At 38.1% G+C, this 22,512-nt stretch overlaps 1 protein-coding gene across 4 annotated transcripts in view; it reads left to right on the top strand.

The window, feature by feature from the left end:
* The window catches only part of CFAP69 (cilia and flagella associated protein 69), a 73,023-nt gene extending 57,174 nt beyond the window's left edge, over nt 1-15,849 (top strand). For 3 of the 4 annotated variants that reach the window (XM_028525691.2, XM_036010638.1, XM_036010637.1), the window contains 8 exons: nt 321-402; nt 4,785-4,977; nt 6,497-6,634; nt 7,209-7,285; nt 8,466-8,663; nt 12,901-12,987; nt 14,287-14,391; nt 14,920-15,849. In XM_028525691.2, the coding sequence (XP_028381492.1) occupies nt 321-402; nt 4,785-4,977; nt 6,497-6,634; nt 7,209-7,285; nt 8,466-8,663; nt 12,901-12,987; nt 14,287-14,391; nt 14,920-15,090 (1,051 nt within the window). In that variant the 3' untranslated portion in view covers nt 15,091-15,849. The remainder of the gene's footprint in view (nt 1-320; nt 403-4,784; nt 4,978-6,496; nt 6,635-7,208; nt 7,286-8,465; nt 8,664-12,900; nt 12,988-14,286; nt 14,392-14,919) is intronic. The other variant, XM_036010636.1, reaches the window with a different exon arrangement.
* The last annotated feature ends 6,663 nt before the right edge of the window (nt 15,850-22,512 follow it).

Raw genomic sequence — 22,512 nt, 5'->3', positions numbered from 1 at the left:
GAATGGATAAATTTTGAAGAAACAGTTACTAGAGTAACCCAGAAGAGACCTTTAAGAATAATATCATGAAAGCAAAGGAACATATTGTATCTATAGAAAAGAAATAGGCAGTTTTGAGAAAGAATTGACACTGGTTTTAAAATAGTTCAAATTAAGCTACACTGACAAAGTCTCTTCAAAATTCATTTTTTAAGCAAAAAAATTACTTGAGTTCAGGGAATGAAGAAAAGTACTTTGAAAAAACTTTTGATAGAAATAACCTGACAAATTAGTTTAACAGTAAGTCCTTGTTAAATGAATAGCTTCCTTTTTTATTTAAGGTGCTGCATTTTGGCTTGTTATGCCTCAGAGGATTACTTTCTTGAAAAAGAAGGCATTTTTCTTCTTTTGGATTTATTGGCAGTAAGTATGATTATAACAGTTGTGAAACAAAAATATCTTTATTAACTTTTCCAAAGTGAGTACCACAAAACATTATTCTGTAATTAAATGTGTCCCCACAGTATTCAAATGTTTGTTTTAGTCAAAATCCCTCTTGGAGATTTATATTACAAATTGAAGGCTCTGAAAATTCCTCCAGTGAAGAAATTTAGGACCGTGTTTTCAAACACATGACAGCAGGGAATTTGCTTTATGGTTTTCCCCCCACCAGCCTTTAAAGAAATACTTTGTGAAGTGCTAGACTATATCAAACCTATAATTTTTATTAATAACTTGTAGCTTCTTTTTGTAGTATTAAAAGTTAAGGGCCACATTAGTGAAAGGAGTAAAGATCAACATTTTTAAGAACTGTATAATTTGGAGGTACTGTGAGGAAGCTAGTATGTCATGGACCATTTTACAGAAAAAGCAGGAACACACTAAGCCTTCCAGAACAGACGGTTGCCAGTTAGCAGCTGGAAGGATGGGCAAAGACCCTGATTTATCTGCAGAGTAACCTCCTACTGGCCTTAGTGAGAAGTGAGTCACCCATAGTCAGGATAATGTGGGGAGAAAGGGATAATTTTGTTTTCATAGAACTTTGGGAGATACTGTCACAGAGTTCTGGCTGTGTCACTGTCGATCGCCACCATTCTTGATTTTATTAACAGAACAACAAACCTACTTTGACATACCAAAGGTACTAAAGTTATATGAGTTCTTCCATCTCTCTGAAAAAAAATTAGTTGAATGTAAACTGTAATTGAAAAAAATAGTTTTTAAAAACTCAACTGGGAAAAAAACAAATAAATTACATTAAAAAATGTATGCTGGCCGGTTTGGCTCCGTTGGAGTGTCATACTGTAAACTGAAAGGTCAAGGGTTCAATTCTGGATCAGGGCACATATCTTGGTTGCAAATTAGGTCCCAGGTCGAGGTGCATACGAGAAGCAACCAATTGGTGTTTTCTCATATCAGTGTTTCTCTCTCTCTCTTCCTTCCCCTCTCTCTAAAAATCAATAAGCATGCCATCAGATAAGGATTTAAAAAGTTAATTGTACTAGGGATAAGATTTTATTAGATGTAAAACACTACAAACAAAATTAAGTGAATAATAATTGTAATAATTAAAATAACCCACCTTGAGAAACAGGAATGAGTCATAACCAGAAATCCTTGGAAAGTTCAGAAGATTGAACATATACAGAAGAATCTGTGTAGCTCTACTAATGTAGTCCTAAATGATGTACAGCCCACCGTGTTTCTCTGAGTGCAGTACAGATATGCCCAGAGGTACGTGGTGATGTGTCAGGGGGTTCTCAAAGTCCCAACATTAATTCGGCACATCTTCCTGGAACCTCTCTTTTACCTGAATATTTGGAAGTGAGGAGTCGTATTAAATATGTGTACATATATTAAATACTTAAATTTTATATTATCATTAAAAATTAGATAGAAGGCTTCAAAGACATTTCTCATTTGTGTTCACTCTCATTCACAATTAGGATTTCTTTGATAGAAAGATGCAAAGGCTGGTAGGAAAAGTCATATAGCACAATAGTTGTGAGCATAGGCTGGAATCCACTGCTTGTTAGCTGTGTAACCTGGACAATTTATTTAACATTTCTGATATCAACTTCTTTAAAACAAATAACACTGTCTACCTCATACTCTATTGGGAAGGCTTGGAGTGATTATGTTTATGCATACACACATGTGCACATGTGTGTGTATGTGTATATACATATATATGAGGTCCAGAAAAAGTTCAGCCATTGCTAATACAATGAGAACAGTTTGCAGGACACTGATGTAACTTGACAGCCAAGGGGAGTGGAGTAGAATGTGCATGTGTGAACAATGATAACTTCACTCTACTAGTCACTGGGGGCCGTAGATGCCAATGCGTAACCATGTGTACTGTGTGGCTGTCACATTCAAAATGACTGCATGAGTAGAGCAATGAATCTACATCGGATTTTGCACTAAGCTTGAACATTCCTCTATTTAGATGACTCAGAAGTCTGCAGCTATGGGCAGCTGATTATTGGCAGCTTCATCATGACAGTGTGCCCACTCATGTACCACATCTCGTGCAGAGGGTTTTTGTTTTTGGGGGTTTTTTTTGCGAAACATCAAATCACCTAGGTGACTCAGCCCCCCTACAGCCCAGATTTGGCTTCTGTGACTTCTGGTTTTTCCCAAAACTAAAATCACCTTTGAAAGGGGAGAGATTTCAGACCATCAATGAGATTCAGGGGAATAGAACAGGGCAGCTGATGGCAATTGGGAGAACTGTGTGAGGTCCCAAGGGGCCTACTTTGAAGGGGACTGCGGTGTCATTGTCCTATCTACAGTGTTTGTGTCTTCATAAGTGTCTCTTTTTCATATAACATGGCTGGATACCTTCTGGACAGACCTCATATATGTACACTTTATGTTCATATATATACACAATGTTATTCTAACATTAGTTAAAAATAGTTTTTGACACACTTTTGCTGTGTTTTTCCACAGTTAATGTAATCATTGAATTGTGCTTAATGTAGTTTGAACCAGTCAAGTTAAATTATAATTACAAACATTCTTTAATGAAGTTTTTATATTAACTTTAACCCTTCTCCTAAAAGTGGAGTATAGAAATAAAAAACTCATTTTATTGATAGTTCTGCTTAACATAATGTGTAAAAATATTGGCATGGCCAAAAAGTCCTTTTAGCTTTTTCTGTAAAATAAAAGACACATTTTTCATTTTCACCAATAACTTTATTGATTATATTTTTTAGTATGTGGGTGGCTACCTCCTGTTATTGCCATCTAGTGGGTAGAAGCCAGGGGTGCTGCTAAACATCTTCCAATGCATAAGACAGCCCCACAGCAAAGAATTATTTAGACAAAATGTCAGTAGTTCCAAGAAACTTTGCAAACTATTTTTGACACATTTGATCAGTCACAGCACCTTCTCCATACACTGCACAATTTTTTTTGCCTTTCAGTTGAGTTTTTACCTTGCTTGAAATAATAAAGCATAATACACCAAAAATGCTGTGTATCTTCTTCCATCTTGAATATTAAAGTAGCTGCACAAAAATTCACCAATTTTGATAAGGCTTTTTTTTAATGCACACTGATATGACAGCTGTCACAATACAATCTAACAGAATTATTTCAAATGAAGTTGAAGACAACCAAGCACTACTAGAGCCATCATACGGAAAAAACTAAATAAACTTTTTGGCCAGGCCAATATTTATTCAGTGTGCAGTAGTTGCTAATAGTAGTTAAATATTACTGAGAGGTTGTTATGTGACGGGCAGTTTCATATAACTCATCGTAATAACTCTCTAAAGCAGGTAAATACTATTTGCCTTCATTTAACCAAAGAGGAAACTGATAATGTTTATAATTCAAACAACAGGTTACATGTTTCCTGTTCTGTTCTATTAGGAGTGTACTGTAAGAGTTAACCATTTAAAAAATCTGTCACACACAAGCCCATTGCTCTGCATCACTTTTCTCTACCTAAATTTTAGTTTGTTGAAAACTAGTTTAACAAAACAAAGGAAATATGCTTGAAAATGTTTCTTAAATTCTTAAATACTCTTATGGATGCTGCTTTTCAAAATACAAAATTATACTTCATTTAGAGTTATTTTCATATGTGAAAATATGACTATCACTTGCAGTTACCATCAGTTCTTAGTAATGATGAGGCTGCAACTACTATGAAGCATTACAAACATTAAAGTATATAAATTGGAAAGATCCTGTAGCTACAGTGACTTGTATACAGCACTGTGGACCTTGCTCCCCTAAAATAGACATCTTGACTTACTGTTACACTCTCTCTTTTTCCTAGCCAACCAGATCAATTACATTTTTGGTCATGATGTATGTTTGTAGCTTCATCAGATTACATTGAATCTTTTTTCTTTTTCTTTTTTAAATTTCCACTGTTTGAAAATTTATTCATTACAATGGACATCTGTTGTGGTGTCATTTTTTTTTTTATCCTCACTGAAGATATTTTTTCATTGCTTTTAGAAAGTGAGGAAAGGAGAGAGAAACTTCAACTGGTTGTCTTCCATAAGCACTCCGACTGCGGATTGAATCCGCATCCTAGGTGTGTGCCTTGACCCAGAATCGAACTGCAGCCTTTCAGTTAAGGGATGATGCTCCAACCAACTGAGCCACACTGGCCAGTGCTATTAACATCTGTTTTCATAGTAAATTAGCACAAATCATACTTAAGCAGATTGTATAAGGCAATCATTTAGAATAAACTTAATACAAGTGTTTCTCTCTTTAAGGTAATAGTCTTAATATATATTGCACCTTTTTTCTTTTTCTGTTTCTTGCAAAAGTTGAACCAAAAAAAATTCTGTAATCTAATACTTGGAATAATGGTTGAATTTTGTGATAATCCCAAAACTGCGGCTCATGTCAATACTTGGCGGGGAAAGAAGGACCAAACAGCTGCCAGCCTTTTAATTAAATTGTGGAGAAAGGAAGAAAAAGAACTAGGAGTAAAACGTGATAAACATGGAATGATTATTGGTGAGTGTATTTATAGTCATTAGTTCAAGCAATTAGATGCATACTTTTAAAAAGAGATCTTTAAAAGAGTAGTAAAATAATGGACACAACTTATAGTGTGGTGGTCACCAAAGGGGGTGTGGGGGCAGGACGAAGAGGCTAAAGGGGGTGTCAGCTGTATTGGTGCCGGAGGGAGACTGGACTTTGTGATGAGCCCACAGTGCAATATACAGGTGATGTGTTATAGGATTTCAAACTTGAAACTTATATAATGTTATTAATAACTTACATAATGTTTTATTAACTTATGTAATATTACTCCAATAAATTTAGTTTGAAAAAAATAAGATATTAGAAAAGGACTTTGTTTAAAGTTCTTTCACAGGGGCTTGCCATCGTAAAACTTAAGCATTTTAGCAGCAGATTCATATTTTTATAGAAATTTTCAGGAATGGTATTTGATTATATTTTTTAACTTGAAAAAACTGACAGTACTTCCTAAAGAAGTTTCTTTGGGTTACCTGCTTTTACAAGTAGATTCAGTAGTATTTCATTTACCAATAAATTTGGGATGTAAATAGAGTACTTGAAAACAATTTTTATAGTATTTTGTACATTTTTGTTGATTCATATTTATATAATTTACTTTTTATATGAAGAAACTTTTCTAAAGTAAATCAAATGTTTCATAAATTGTAATTACTAGATTTGAAGTTAATGAAGTTTACAGTATCAGAATTTAGAGTTCATTTATCTATCCCACAGTGCTACATTACATTTTCTAAACCTCTTAATATTCTTACTCTGGTTTCATCTAAACTGTTGGTATCATTTATTTATTTTTTATCCTCACCCAAGGACATATTTATTGATTTTAGAGAGAGAGGAAGGGAGAGAGAGAAACACTGATGTGAAAGAGAAACCTTGATCAGTTCCTCCCATACAGGCCCCAGTCGGGGGTGGAGCCTGCAGCCTAGGTTTGTGCCCTGACCAGGAATCAAACTAGTAACCTTCTGGTGTAAAGGATGATGCTTCAACCAACTGAGCCCCCTGGCCGAGGCAGTATTGTTTATTTTTAAATGAAAATACTTATGCTTTAACTTCTGATGATTTCTATCTTCAATCTGGTTTTATTATGTCTGAGTTTTGATCTGTCACATCATAAAATAGTTTTTATATTTACAGCATAATATGTAGAAATGCAAAGCAAAGGAGATACATCATTGTGAAACTGACATTGTTCAAAATCTGGATTTCAAAGCTAGTAAAGTTACATCAGAGTTTCACTCTTTAAAAAGTAATTTTGTGAAATTTTCATATTTTACTAGATGATAAAAATGAAAGCTATAAGTTTTGCCACAGAATGGGGAAGAAACCACAGGTTACTTATGCTTTCAAAAGATTAACCATCTATAAGGCACTGTTTTACTGTGTTATATAATGTTTTTATGTATTTATGATGTCTGGACTGAAATCTCAAAATTAATTTACTATGGTTTTTACCTATTGCTTCTATGTTTCGATGACATCTGACTATTAGACACAAAGAGACCTCTATTTACTAGTTTTCAAGAAGAGCAGAAAGTCATGCCCCTGCCCGCCAACTGCCCGACAGTCGCCGTCATGGACGTGGCAGAGAACATCAGAGCGAAGATTTATGCCGTGTTGGGCAAACTGGGTAAGAAGCTGCTCTCAGATTCACAAGAGCCTCTCTGTTCTGCCAAGTACGGAAGATGATTTTGCCCATTTTTCAAAGATGATGAACAAAAGTCCCTTTATACAGATAAATGCTTGTGCCATCGTTATCCCAGTGTCCAGGCTGCACCCCTGGTCAATCCAGTCAGGGTGTGAGGGACCCGAACAGTGATATTTTTACATCTCCTCAGGCAATTCCAATGTGCAGCCAGGATTAATGGCAGATAGTTTAGATGACTTGGCTTAAACACTAGATTCTAAATCACCTGAGGTTTTGTTTTTTTTTTAAGTCCTTGATTTTGTTAAGGAAGAAGTAAGTCCTCACTGTTCAGGTTCCCACAGTATGGGATCATGCCTGACCACAGCACAGAAAGTATTCCTCTTTAATGACTGGATGAGGACGACCTGGCAGGTTTGTTATAGGAGGAAGTCAGAAGCTCACAGAGTAACTTTTTCATAAAACAAAAAGAGTTCAAAAGTAACTGTTTGCATTTTTATGATATATATTTTTTAATCACTTGCTCTGTTAAAGTCTCTCTTTATGAATTTTTGTTTAGATTTTGAAAATTTACCTGGCTTATCTACTGAAGATTTTGTCACCCTTTGCATCATACATAGATATCTTGATTTTAAAGTGAGTACCTTCTTAACCTTGTTATTAAAATATAGTATGGCAAAAAAAAAACAGTTGGGAAATAAAATATCTGTTTGTGGTTGTAAGCATTTCCCCATTTTCCATTTTGTATTTGATACTATTCAAAAAAGCATACAAAAAATAATTGTGTATTTTCAATGGGGTAAGATTTCATCCAACTATTAGTTTGTGAAAGAAGATTGGTGCTACTGAGAGCTATTAAGAAGCTTCACAGAATGTTTAAAATATGATTTCTTCTCTTTATAAAACATTAGAAGCTAGAATTAAGTGAATTGCTTATTAAAATAAATTATTAATTCTTATTAAAGTATTATTTTATCACTATATGATGATCAAATATCAATTAAAGGATACTAGGTTGCTTACCTTGCTGGTTATATTTTAGTAAATAAATGCTTTTGAAGTTTCAGGGATGTCTTTTCAAGTAAATATTTTCTTCTAATAATACTAATATACTGTGTATTTGAATGTTGTAAATGAATAAACTTCTATTTTCAAGTGAAAATAGGACTGAATTTATATATCCTATCCTGGATATATAAATTTTTCTTTAAGTTTAAATGTACTCAAGCACCTTAATCTGCAGACAGCCCAGAATATGCTATGGAGCTGTCAGCTTGATAGAACCGTGGAGTTGAGAGCTTGAGATCCAACTGCTGCTTTAGCAAGAAGGTGAAGCGGGTCAGGGCCCTGTTTCTCAGGGTGGCTAGGTTCTAGGGTTCCAGGGATTCCTGTGCTCATTCCTGCGTTCCTATAAATTCAGCTCGACTCACCACCCTGCAATATAAAGCTGTAGGAAGAAAAACGTCAGTAGTGCAGGAGAATGAGACTACAGCAGCAGTTTCTGCGGCTGTGAAAAGAGTGACTGGAAACCAGAGGGCAGATGGCAGTGAACTAGACCGAGGCAGTGGAGCCTCGTCTGTGAAGGCCTTATCACTGAAAAGCGTTTGGTCAATTACTTCTGAAAACTCATGTGTAACTGGTTCTCCAAGTCATTCCCAGTGTTCCTACCTCGGATTATTCCTAAGGAGTAAGTTAGGAAAAGCTGGTTTGATAAGTGTTAACTTGGGAACAATAATCGAAATAAAGTACTACCTAAAATTGTATCTTTTATTTTCACTAAATTTAACTTTTTTAAACTTAAACTTTGTTATAACAGATTGGAGAAATATGGAGTGAAATATGTGAAGAAATAAAATTAGAAAGGTTAATACCAGTCACTTCAGATAAAAATGTTTTGGAAGCTATTACAACAGCTTCAGAAAATATTGGAAACATGGTTGCTTCTCTGCAAAGGGAGATGATTGAAAGCCAAGCACGCCAAGATGTACAAAATGAACAAAAAGTGTATGCAAAAGTAAGCCATGGATGCCACTGAGTCACAAGATGATAATTTCATTGTATAAATTAGTTGAAGTTCTCCATAGGATATATTTGCCGTACTTGTGAATGTTTCAGCACTTAAAGTTATTTTTTGTTTTTCTCTTATGTTACTTTCACTGTCTTTGTACAGTTTTTAAAGTCAGGATGGAGTTAAGAGCTTAAAATACTCAATTACTATATTCAGTGCTGTTTCATGGCATTGTGATTTGATTTCTACAGGCTTACATTTCAAAAGGTAAAGACACCTGAGACACTTCCCTGTTTTGAAATGTCAAACAGAATTCCAAAATTGCTGGCTATTTAAATGTGTACATTTCGCAAATTCTGGCAAATGGTATAGCTCTGTAACTCTGAGTGTAACTTCACTGACAAAGTTGCTCCTCATCCCTGCCTCAGCGATAAGCCCTTACCGGTAGGCCAACCACCTTGCGATGAGCGGCATCCTCACTGCAGTGCCTGCACACTGGGAGCGTTCTCTAAGTCCAGAGGTAACTGGTCTCTGGCTTTAGCTAAGCAGAAAGAGCCTGTGAGGGAAATACAAGCCATTTGTCTGAAACTCTACACAGGTGGGACACTGACACCTCAGAAGCTTTCGAGCAAACAGGTTGTGGCTGTTTAAATTAATTTGTCCACAGACACAAAGATGACGTAGACTCCCCACTTACGAGTGGTGATCCTTTACAGCTGCAATTAAATATTTAAAACCCTTTAAGGTGATTTCCAAAGTGTTTTCTATTGCCCGCTCCCTTCACATAGACTATTATTAAAATTTACATCTTTAGCCTAGCGGAACTCTACCTGCACCTATGAATTTTGTTCTGTTTTAGACACCTCCTTGCTGAAAGTTTTGTTAAGAATTTTTATTGTGTGGATGCTGCCATTTAACCCATTTATTTGCTCTTAAGTGGGGTAGCCCTATTGGAAGTTCTGCTGCCTCATTAGTTCTGTTGAATGACATAATGTCTGCCCTGTAGAGTAGCTATTGTCCGTATGTCAGTTATTGTTGATTTATTTTTTTTGTTTTTTTAATTCACCCCAACATTTGTTTTTTATTTCATATTTACATCTTTTTGTGTGTAGTTGTATCTCTTAATTCATTACTGTAGTTGCATTTGCTCTTACTACTTTCATCGTTTAACCTTCATACTAAATTTGTAGTCTGTTGATCCACTACAATTACTGAATGTTTGCCTTTATCAGTGAGTTGTTTTTCTTTCCTGTATTTTCTTTAGTTTTGGCCTTTTCTTTTTCTTTTTTTTAATATATTTTATTGATTATGCTATTACAGTTTTCCCATTTCCCCCCTTCACTCCCCTCCACCCTGCACCCCCCTTCTCCCACCCACATTCCCCCCTTTAGTTCATGTCCATGTGTCATAAGTTCTTTAGCTTCTACATTTCTCATACTATTCTTGCCCTCCCCCTATTTTCTACCTATCATCTATGCCACTTATTCTCTGTACTTTTTCCCCCTCTCTTCTCCTCCCACTCCCCTGTTGCTAACCCTCCATGTGATCTCCATTTCTGTGGTTCTGTTCCTGTTCTAGTTGTTTGCTTAGTTTCCTTTGTTTTTGTTTTAGGTGTGGTTGTTAATAATTGTGAGTTTGCTCTCATTTTACTATACATGTTTTTTTTATCTTCTTTTCTTAGATAAGTCCCTTTAACATTTCATAAAATAAGGGCTTGGTGATGATGAACTCCTTCAACTTGACCTTATCTGAGAAGCACTTTATCTGCCCTTCCATTCTAAATGAAAGCTTTGCTGGATAGAACAATCTTGGATGTAGGTCCCTGCCTTTCATGACTTGGAATACTTCTTTCCAGCCCCTTCTTGCCTGTAAGGTCTCTTTTGAGAAATCAGCTGCCAGTCTGATGGGAACCCCTTTGTAGGTGACTGTCCTCTTATCTCTTGCTGCTTCTAGGATTCTCTCCTTCATTTTTACCTTGGCTAATGTAATTATGATGTGCCTTGGTGTGTTCCTTCTTGGGTCCAACTTCTTTGGTACTCTGAGCTTCCTGGACTTCCTGGAAGTCTATTTCCTTTGCCAAAATGGGGAAGTTCTCCTTTATTATTTGTTCAAATAAGTTTTCAATTTCTGACTCTTCCTCTTCTCCTTCTGGTACCCCTATAATTCGGATGTTGGAATGTTTAAGGATGTCCTGGAGGTTCCTAAGCTTCTCCTCATTTTTTTTGAATTCTTATTTCTCCATTCTTTCCTGTTTGGTTGTTTCTTTCTTCCTTCTGGTCCACTCTGTTTTGAGTCCCAGTTTCCCTCTCATCACTACCGGTTTCCTGTGCATTTTTCTTCATTTCTCTAATTGTAGCCTGCATATGTTCATCTAATTTGCGACCAAAATCAACCAATTCTATGAGCATCCTGATCACCAATGCTTTGAACGGTGCATCTGATAGGTTAGCTATCTCTTTTTTTAAAAAAGATTTTATTTATTTATTTTTTAGAGAGGGAAGGGAGGGAGAAAGAGAGAGAGAGAGAAATATTAATGTGTGGTTGCTGGGGGCCATGGCCTGCAAGCCAGGCATGTACCCTGACTGGGAATCGAACCTGTGACACTTTGGTTCACAGCCCGCGCTCAATCCACTGAGCTACGCCAGCCAGGGTGGTCAGCTATCTCTTGATCCTCCTGATCGCTCAAAAGGATGGATTCTGGGGTTTTGATTTGTTCTTCTGTTTGAGCCATCTCTTTTTTTTTTTTTTTTTTTTTTTTTTGGTCTGGTCACACCGGTTACAGTAAGGGGAGGAGCCTTAGGTGTTCACAAGGGCAGGGCACCACAGTCGCTGGGTTGTGACATTGTATGTGGGGGCCGGGTTGAGAGGGAACAATGGTGAGTGCTCTGTTCTTCTTGGGACCTCAGTCCCCTCTGCTGCTTCCCCCAAGCAAACTGGGCCCCTCTGGTACCAATTCCCATGTGGGTGGGCTTGTGCACGCTGTGGGACCCTCCAAGGACCTCCCCCGTGAGGATGGGTGTCTCTCCATGCGCCTCAATTCCCACAGATGTCCTCAATCAGTGTCCCGAGGTTCTATTTCCCAGCACTGTGATCCTGGGTTTCGTGCCCTGCCTTGTTTTGAAATCGCTGCCTCACTGGGTCTGTTGGTTGCTGGTTGCCACCCCTGGGCTGGGATCTGCCAGTTGCCGCCTGCACACTTGGGGTCTGCCCGCTGCGGTCCTGCACGACCTGGACACCTTACGCGCCCCCAGATGTCTTATGCGCCGGTCTCACTGCTCTCTGCTCTCAGCGCTGTGACCCGACCCGCACCTGTCTGCTAAAATTCTGCTCCTCCGCTCCTCCGACCGGTCTAGATGCACGGGTCTAATTCAATTTCTTGCTTGTCCGACTTCCAATCAGATCAATTTTCTGTCATTTCTGGGTGTTATTCTGGCTGTAAATTGTTGTTGTCCCTATCTTAGTTGTGTGTGGAGATATGGTGCATCCACCTTTGCCTCCATCTTGGCCGGAAGTCTATTGTTGATTTGTTATCATGGCTCTGCCCCACTTATTTTTTAGCAGTCACTTAATTAAATACTCTTAGGTTCATGATTTAAACTTTTTGTGTGTGTGACTTAAACTTAATAGTATATTTTATACCAACCAAAGGCATGATTATATATGTAGGGGGTAGCCTGTTGAGAAGTATAGTTTTTGCAGTTTGCTAGGAGTTACCTCCCTAGACTGCATCACCATAACAAATCAGCACTCTCCCAAAGTTGTTCATCTAGCTGCAGTCATAAATTAGAAGTAGTTTTACCTGTATAATCTTGGTTAAACAATTATCAGTAGCAGCAGGAATCTACTTTCTCCTGTGAATTTGATGTTGGGTAATTCATATATTTTGTTCTGGATTGCTGTCTACCTCCACAGCTGATAATCATGTAAAACAATCAGTCTTGCTGAGAGTGATTGTTGTTATTTTTACATTTTATATTTGTACAACAACACTTTGTATTACATTTCATGGAAAACAACTCAAACCCTAGACACATGAAGGAAGGTTTTTGGTTTTGTTTTTGTTTTCATTTTAATACTTTGGTTTTTTTAAGTTGTTGGACTTTATGATTATTCTAATCCTTTTGCTAAACAGCCTTAAAATTTACTTTGGCAAAAACTAGGTCTTCCTTCAAAATAAGGGCTTTTAAGCCCTTTGTGGTTCTTCCATAGAAACTTGAACCCTTAATTATCTTTCTCATTTCAGATACAAGCCACACACAAGCAAAGAGAACTGGCTAATAAGTCCTGGGAAAATTTCTTGGCTAGAACATCAAATGCTAAAACTTTAAAGGTAGGATTTTTGAAATATTATAGTATCCACAGCAAATAGCTAACTCTGACAGACATTTTCAGGAATAAATATTTATTCACCTTTTTCAGTTGATCTTTCTGTAAAATTCTAACACTTGTAGATCCTCATATGCAATTTTGAATGATAACAAAAAATACGAATTTTTATAGTTGCAGAAGGTGCCACTCTGAGTTTTATTTGATTTAGCAGCAGAAAGCAAGAGTGGTGGTGATTCTTGGCTTGCATAAAGGAGATGATAGTTAGCCAGGAATGAGTTTCTACTTTCCATTCTGAGCCTTATTCATTGAGCTGTTCCGTAGGAAGCGGAGTGAAGAACAGAAAAAATTATCATCCATATTTTTCTCTCCCCCAAGGATGTTTCCCCTCCATAACCACTAAACATCACATTATATTAAAGTCTATATGGAATTTGGAATAAACACCCATTTGGAAGCTGCTTCAGTTATAAACTATAAGCTAAAACATTTATAATGCTAATTGTTCACATGAAATATGTTGGAAGCACCATGGATTTCCCAAATCTCATTACTTTTATCCAACTTTTCCATTAAAACTTTAAAAAGACTTTTACATAATGTTACAATTCTTCCTTTAGATGTGCAATTGTTAAATGTTATGTTAGTCCATGAAAATAGTGGAACCATGTTAAGATAGCAAAATCAAAGCTAAGAACATGGTTATTCAAAGTTCCATGTCTCCCCCTCCTCACACTGAAGGTTCTTCCCAACTTTACTTATAAACATGCTCATAACTACCTGTACTTTTAAGGAATAGATGATGGAAATCAGCCCCTTCCAAGCAGATGATTAGTTACCTTGAAGTGCACCTGTTCTAGTGCCTCAGCTATTAAGCTTGAATATAACTGCAATGAGATATATCATTTGCATTATAAATGCTTGAAACATTTAAGTGTATGAAATTAATATTTAATTTACACAAAATACTTTGAAAAACATGCATCACCTGATGTAAATTCAGTAGCTTACTCAATTATGCATTAAAAATTGAACCTAGCTTCTGTAGGACCCGCTTTATTCCTTGGTATATGACCAGCACTTCAGGAAATCTCAGTGATGTTTTTAGGTGACCAGTGTCTTCTGCTAATAACTATCTTCTTAGCTTAAATGAGTAAATGCAGATTCCAGTGCTAACTAATAAAAAAAAGAAGAAGTCAGACACAATCAAATGTAATTTGTATACTTAATTATTAAGTATCACAGTTAATACATTATTAACTTTAACAGCAATATTATTTTCTTTCTAATTTAAAATCTTTAGAAAGCAAAAAGACTTCAGGAAAAAGCTATAGAATCCTCTAGACACAGTGAGCGACCACCAAATGCAATATTTCACCAGACAGATATTAAAGGCCTTAATACAACGGTAAGGTTTTTTTCCTCCATTACTTTGCTTAGTAGATACTGAATTTAGTCCCCAGAGTGTTGTTTCCATGGAGTTGATCTCATATTTTTTATTTTTGCTGTTCAAATTTCATGTAGTTAAGGCAGATGTGTCTTCAGAGTGCCTCCACCCTTGTCCAGTGCTGCTTTAGAGTAGGCCCAGCCCTCCGGGATCCCCAAGAAACTACTGCAAGCACGAGTCAGATTATTTCTCTACCTCCCTTGACAGAAGATGTGCCAAAGATCTATGCCATATTCCTGTGTTTCTGGTGTCCTCTTCTAGACATAATTCGGCCCTCATGATTGCAAAGCTGATAAGTGGTAGAAGTAGAATTCAGACCCATTTGCCCCGCTCCAAAGCCCTGATCTTTCCAATGTCATGCTACCTCCTAGTTACTTACATGTACTTTTCATGTCTTTTCCAGAGTACTAAACTCAAGGATGAATGAGCTTTTCTCCCATTGAAAAGTTTTGTAAATTGACTTACAGATATTTGCTTTTGCTTTTTTAGGTGCCCTCTGGTCGGGTGGTAGTGGTGGAAAGCACTCCTGCCCGATTAGTGGGAGGACCTCTGGCTGACACAGACATTGCTCTCAAAAAACTTCCCATTCGAGGAGGAGCCTTACAAAGAGTGAAAGCAGCAAAAATTGTGGATGACCCAAGAAAGAGCATTCCTACATAAACTGCTCTCTAGGGGAGTTTTGAGATAAATTCTGCTTATAATTTTTTAGTGAAATATATCTTCATATAAACTTAAGGCAAATGTTTTAGAATATTTTAGTAAAATACTATTGAAAATAAAAGCAAACAAATATAATTTATTTTTATTGAAAATATTAACACAGAGTATCAGAAGGATTGTCACCAATTTTTTTGGAAAGATGACTGACTGTCTCAACTGAAACTACAAAACATATTGTCTCAGTTCAGGCTCTTGGTCACATCTGAACTATTCCAACTGATTTAAGCCAAAGAGAGAAAATACGAATAAAACTGTTACAGGCTCTGTAGTTATCATATCTAGGAGGAATTAAGACTACAGGTATTGTTGGATCTAGAGGCTGAAACTCTGGCTCTTCTCCTCCCCTAGCAGCTCCTGGATTATTCTTTCCCAGGTTGATATCCAGTAGAGAAGAATGCGCACCTGTCCCTCAACTGTCCTGCAACTGCCTCTGCATTTCAGGACCCCTGACTGGCTACATGCCATTCCTTCCTGAGCCATTCACCATGACTCTGGCCAGATCTGAGTACTGCCCGCTCCCGGAGCCAGAAGCAGGCCGACCCACCCAAAGCGTGTGGATGGAGTGGAGTAGAGACTCAGGATATTGTTGTCATGAGTACATATAACTACTGGGTGGCAAAAACATTAGCAACAAATATGTTAGTCAAAGTAAGATATCTTTGTTTTAAAAAGCAAATGTTATGAGGTAAGCAATAAAATTAAAAAACGGATGAATTTACTTTTAATATATAAATATGCAAAGCAAACTATGCCACTTCTTTCTCTTTTTTAATGGGGAAGGGAAAGGAAGAGTGGGAGAAGTGTTTTCCCTCCTTTCACGGTGGAGGTACCTTGCCAAAGCATAGTGGGTAGATGCCTTGTTGCTGGATGTAGAGTAGTACCTGCGTTACTGTGTACCATTATGAGGTTTCCATAGCCTGTCTCTTTCCCCGTCAAACCCTTTGTCCACCAGGAAATCCCAAAGTTGAGTTCATGTCCTGGGCTAGGAGAAAAAAAGAACCTGTTTTCTCAGACAGGAAGACATGCTGGAATTTGTCTAGATTCCAGGCCCATGGGCACACTCAGCAGTGTCCTGGTACCTGAACAACTAGCTCTTCAGGGGGCAAGAAGCCCTCATTGGTAGTGTTTGCCAGTTTGCGTTCCACCACGCTACCAGTATGATGGTACTAAATGCAGAGTTGGGAAGACATTCATAGAATCCACTTTCAATATCAGATAAGAGAGGGCTCAACATCCCACTAGGCCAATCTTCTTTGTTTTATTCTAATTTTTTTAAAAAATTTAAGATTTTATTTATTTTTAGAGAAGTGAGAAGGGCAGAAGACAGAGGGAGAAAAACATTGATCGGTTGCCTCTTGCATGTCCTTAACTGAGGACCTGGCCCACAACCCAGACATGTGCTCTGTGTAGGAATGGAACCAGCGACCTTGCAGGTCACAGTCCAGCATTCAACCCACTGAGCCACACCAGCCAGGGCCATTTTTTTTTAATTGTATTGATTTTAAAGAGAGAAAGAGAAAGATCAACATTGATTTGTTGTTCCGTCCATTCATGCGTTCACTAGTTGACCCCTGTATGTGCTCTGACTGGGGTTTGAACCCACAACTTTGGAGTAACAGGGATGATGCTTTAACCAACTAAGCTACTCGTTCATGGCTAGACCCATCTTTTATTTTCTTCTTCCTTCATCTCCACTCCTGCCCCCAACTCATATTCCTCCAGGAACTTTCCTCTGTCCTCATCTGTGGGGATAGTAATATCTGCAGTGAAGGAAGAAATTGCAGCTGTTGTTACTGTTTTAATTAAAATGAGTTGCCAGTTCACCTCTGGCCAGCAGCCTTGCGCCTGGTCCCAATACCCATTCTTGTGGCCCACAGGAGTAGGTTATATGTGTCAACTTAGCTGTGTGCTTTTTCCCCTCCTGAATCCCTTTCTCTGTTACCACCACCCACAACAAGACATTAGAAGACATAATTTGTTCCTCCTCTTCACAGGAAGCCTTAAGCACAGAGATTCCAGGTAAAGGGGAGTCACTGAGGTACAAGAATGGATGTGAGTAGAAACATGCAGTGATGAGATGCCCATACCAAAACACCACATTCCCTTCATATGCATCTCAGATGATACACAGAGGATCAAGATGAATTGTGCATGGCCAAGAACCATGAATCTTTGCCCCGTTTTGTATAAGCTTCTTCCCCAGACTCTCAGCTCCGTAAGGACAAGGCAGAAACCATATCTCATTCATTATTGTAACCAGTACCTCAGTAAATTAATTACTGAGTCAGCCAACTAAATGGAAAGGCAGCCTTAGCTCCTGGCAGCCTTTCCCTTGAGCTCTGCAAGTGCAGCAGAGTCCTGAGCTCAAAGAGAAAATTCAGTCACTGGAATACTATACAAGTAATGCTAAACTCGGACATGTTAAAGTAGTCCAAGTGTATTCATTCCATGACAGTGATAGACGTCTTCTAAAATGATGAGGCGTAAATACCATTACATTAATAAAGCATGTGTAGAAATAGAATCAATATCACTTGGTTGAATATCATTTTTTGTCTGTAATATGACTTCATAGCTCCAGATTAATTAAGACTGACTGCAGTCAAAATACTGTGTGATGGCCCTGGCCAGTGTGGCTTAGTTCATTGGAGCATCCTGTACACCAAAGGGTCACAGGTTCGATTCCCAGTCATAGCACATACCTAGGTCGCCTATGAGAGGCAACCAATCAAAGTTTCTCTCTCTCTCTGTCTTTTTCTCTCTCTCCCTCAGTCTCTCTCATCCTCACTCTTTCTTCCCCCCTTCTCTTTCTAAAAGCAAAGAAGAAAATGTTTTCAGGTGAGGATTAATAAAACCCAACTCTGTGATGTCTGTGCACCTTTCCCCTGTCATGTAGATCTTAACCTCTCAGGAAGAGGAAAGGTAAAAGAGGGCAGGTCATTACCTAGCAGCCACTTAACAGCTGAGTAAGCGTAGGTGGGTGGAGGGTCGCAATGTTTAATCCGGACACTTGCACTTGGTAGGCAGACTGTACCCAAGTGTGCCTGTTATAATTGCAGCCACCTGCAGGGACTGAATGAATCAGTCCATCTGACAATAACACTAACTCTTTACGTCTCTGGGTCTTGCCTCACATCCTGTGCGCCCACCCCACTCCCGACGCACAGGGGATGTACTGCCTCACCTATCCAGCCTGACTGAGAGCTGCGCTGTGTACTCCCTTCCATGACTCAGCCAAGAGAAGATTTCAAGTGGAAACTTTTGCTAACTAAATGGAAAGAAAGTCAAAAGGATAAAACTAATTGAGTTTAGTGAGCACAGATGTTTCAACACCTGTCAGCAATGAGACTTTTTCCATTCCTTGGTTGAATCTGTTAGCCAGGGATAGCCTGCAACCAGTGAATAACTAGGTGAATAACTTCATTTTTCTGGTTCCCAGTCTGCCTTCTTGCCACACGAGGTACATTTCATAGAGGGAAAAAGTAAGGTGTTCACCCTAAGTCTTTTCAGGTTAAATGGGCGGTTTTCCAGACTATGAATCTGGCCCGCCCCTCCTGAAGTGCTGCAATCTGTTACCCCTCTGTACTGTGCCCTGCAGAGCCGAAGATTTCCAGGCCGAGCCAGACTCGCCAGACTCATGGAAGGTAGCATGATGGAACTAGTTCCGCTCATTTTTACATACTTTCAGCCCACACAACCCGAGTTTCACTAGCAGTCATGTTTCGTGATTGCTTGTTTTTAGTTTATAGTCAAGGAAAATGTCAAAGATGCTTTCTGTGAAAGAAAAAAGGCAGCTCCTGACATCCAGAAACTGGCTTGGTGGTCCTATCAGGTCAAAATTCGATAGACCCAGTGCCCAAGTCTTATTTCTAACAATATTCTCCAATGAAAGAAACAAGGGCTCCTTGGAGAAATGGCTGGTTCTGGAGATGGGCAGAAATATACAGGATGTGTCTGGAGCATCCTATTGAGCTCCCAATGGCTGAAGCTTGAATAATTTGAACAACAAAATGTAGCATTGGATTATAACCCAAAGTATAAATAAATATCCATAAATCCATATCTATATAAATAATGATGAAAGAGAAAGAAGGAAGAGAAGCAGGGAGCAAGGGGAGACAAATCCCCCCATGCAAAGAATTCCAAGTAATTTATGTAGACATCCCCTCCTCCAGGAGGTGGAACACCCCCTTAAATGTGGGTTATGCTTAGTGACTTACTTCCAAAGAATACAGTATGGAACAGACTGGAAAGTAACTTTACAGCAAAGAAACCTGTTAAACATTCCTTTAGCCATGTTAACATCATCATGTAAGTGATGTTGATAACATGTACCTTTGTATAAAACATTGAGAAAAGTTCTTTACCTCTGTGGTTTTCATCCAAACCAATCTATAACCCTAATACAATCATACGAGAAACATCAAGCAAACCCAAATTGAGGAACATTCTGCAAAATCATCAAGATCACCAAGTACATCATCATCTTAGAGCCTAAGGAGACGTGACAGCTCAGTGTGATTGTGGTGTCCTGGATGGGGTCCTAGAACAGAAAAACAGGGAAGAACTGTGAGATCCAAATAAAATAGGAAATTTAGTTCACAATAGAATAGTACTGGTTCATTAGTTATGACAAACACATCATACTAACGTAAGATAATAATAGGGAAAAAGTGGGTGGGGAGTATAGAAGAACTCTGCACTATCAACTTTCCTGAAAAACTAAAACTATTCTAAAATAAAATATTTGAAGTGGAAAAAAAAAACAAACATTCTATAGGAAGAACAGAGAAGCTTTAGGTATAGACACTCAATTACTGTCCATTTCGTCACCTTGTAAAGAAATATTTGGGAGCAGTTTCAGATGTGCTGCCTGTTTTTTCTCCTTGGCCTTAAGCTCCCTGGAAGGTAACTGGCTGGAAGCTGAGCTGTGTGAGCCCAGTGCACGCTCTGGCTGTGAAAGAGGTTGAGTACTTGCCATAATACCAGCGCCTGAGCTGCTGCGGGGAGGGTTTGCTTGGTTTGATTTTCGACGATCTCTTGCTCTTGACTGATCTAATCAAATGATTTTGAATAGGTCAAAGGAATACTTTTTTTTCCCCCACTCAACCCCATTTTGGTCACCATTTCTCTTTTTAACTTATATTTTGATATCAAGAAACTGCTTTTGAATTAGTTATATTTCCTACTGGACCGTAGTCCTATTGCCCTGACAGCGCTGTGAGCCAGTGGTTCAGCAGTGTACTTCCAACCTCAATTCATTTTTGTTAGGTGAAGGAATGAATGAACGAATGAATGAATGAATGAATGATGGAAAAAAATTTTTTCTATACAGAATGACATGATTTGGAGCAAAAACTTGGGAAAGTTTAATAGAACATGATATGTAAAAGGCTTAAGATGAACTGCTCTAAAACTAGAATGCCTTTTTTTGGCATATGTCCTTATTTTTAGTATTTTTAATAATCTAGTATAACATGTAAATTCAACTAGGAGAAAGGAAACTAATTGTAATTAACTTACTTTGGAAGGCTAACAGTTATATTGATTAACACTAAAAAGTTCATTTTTTTTTTAAAGTTCATTTTTAATGCAACAAAATTTTTATGTAACTGTGATAACAAGTGGTGGGACAAATTTTAGGCTAAATATTTTTATTTTTAAGTTTTTTATTTATTTTAGAGAGAAAGGCAAAAGTGGGACAAAGAAAGAGAAACATTGATTTGCTGTTCTACCTATTTATGCACTCATTGGTTGATTCTTGTGTGTGCCCTGACTGGGATCAAACCTGCAACCTCGGTGTATCAGGACGATGCTCTAACCAACTGAGATACCCAGGGCTAGTTTTTAGGCTAAAATTATATTGTCTTGATTTATGGCATTGAACTTTTGAGCTTCAATGATTTGTCTATGGGTTGTAAACAAGAACTGTTTTCTTGGGAAAATCATGATCCTGTGCCTTTTCCCTCAAGAAGTGAATACCTTCTTGGGTGTCTGGTCATTTTTATTAAAGAACATAAGCCCTACCCTTCAACCAGTTGATTTTCTAAGCTTAGGGATCCACCTTTCATTAGCAAGATAAAATATTTTTAATGTAGGAATTCATTGGACTTATAAACTCATATTCTCTGCAACCGGTTATATAAAACTCTCAGTCGTATGAAATAATATTTGTAAAAGATACCCAAAAGCTAGGCAGTTCATTCATTCTTTAATATCAGTGATTCTTAGCCTGAGGTTCACGGGCAAACACCCCACCACCAAAATTATACGTGTGTATAATGATGAGTGTGTGTATCCACACCACCTGGTGAAAGGTCTGTGGCTTTACCAGGACTCCAGAGTGGCCCATGACTCAAAGAATGTCAGTCCTCCTCACTCAATTCAAAGTTTATTCTTAATTCAAAGTCAAACCATCAGACAGCTGCATATTGTTCAGTATTATTTTTGCTGGTTTAAAAGTGTTTATATTTAACTGCATTTGGGTGTGCTGGAATCAACCTGCATTAAAGGGAATCTGTCATTGTCAGGATACTTGGAAACGGTGCTGTGCACCATGGTAGCCATTATGAAACCCTGTGCGACTGATTTCTATTGGAACTTAGTCCTAGGAAAAGCTGGGCTTCTCCCAAACATGTTTGGTTTTTCTTACCAGCATTGTGAATCTTGAAACTGCTCATGAGTCCCTCTTCACATAGAGAAGTATAATTTGGACCAAATTTACAGCTACCCTTTATCAAAGGTACAGGTTTTTATGACATTTTAAAGCATTTTGAAGTATTAATCTAAACTAAATTGGCATATTAGTTTCCTGTCTTTATTTCCCACCATCCCCATTTCTTCCTCTACTTCATATTCCCCTATCATTTGGTATATTTCTTTAAAGCTTCGTATCTTTTTTGGAATAATCTTTTTTGGTTCTCATATTTATATGTGAGAGATAAATAGGGAATATAAAAACCAACTAAGCCATGACTGGTGTGGCTCAGTGGATTAAGTGCCTGCCTGTGAACCAAAGGGTCGCAGGCTTAACTCCCAGTCAGGGCACATGCCTGGGTTGCAGGCCCGATCCCCAGAAGGGGGTGCATGAGAGGTAATCACACACTAATGTTTCTCTCCCTCTCTTTCTCCTTGCCACCCCCTCTCTAAAAATAAATAAATGAAGCCCTGGCTGGTGTGGCTTAATGGATTGAGCGCCGGACTGCAAAGGAAAGGGTTGCAGGTTTGATTCCCAGTCAGGGCCCATGCCTGGGTTGCAGGCCAGGTCCCCAGTAGGGAGCGAGCAAGAGGCAACCACACACTGATGTTTCTCTCCTCTTTCTCTGTCCCTTCCCCTCTCTCTAAAAATAAATAAATAAAATC

The sequence above is a fragment of the Phyllostomus discolor genome, chromosome 10 (assembly GCF_004126475.2).
Source record: "Phyllostomus discolor isolate MPI-MPIP mPhyDis1 chromosome 10, mPhyDis1.pri.v3, whole genome shotgun sequence".
Taxonomy (NCBI): domain Eukaryota; kingdom Metazoa; phylum Chordata; class Mammalia; order Chiroptera; family Phyllostomidae; genus Phyllostomus; species Phyllostomus discolor.
This window is presented reverse-complemented; position numbering and strand designations above follow the sequence as displayed.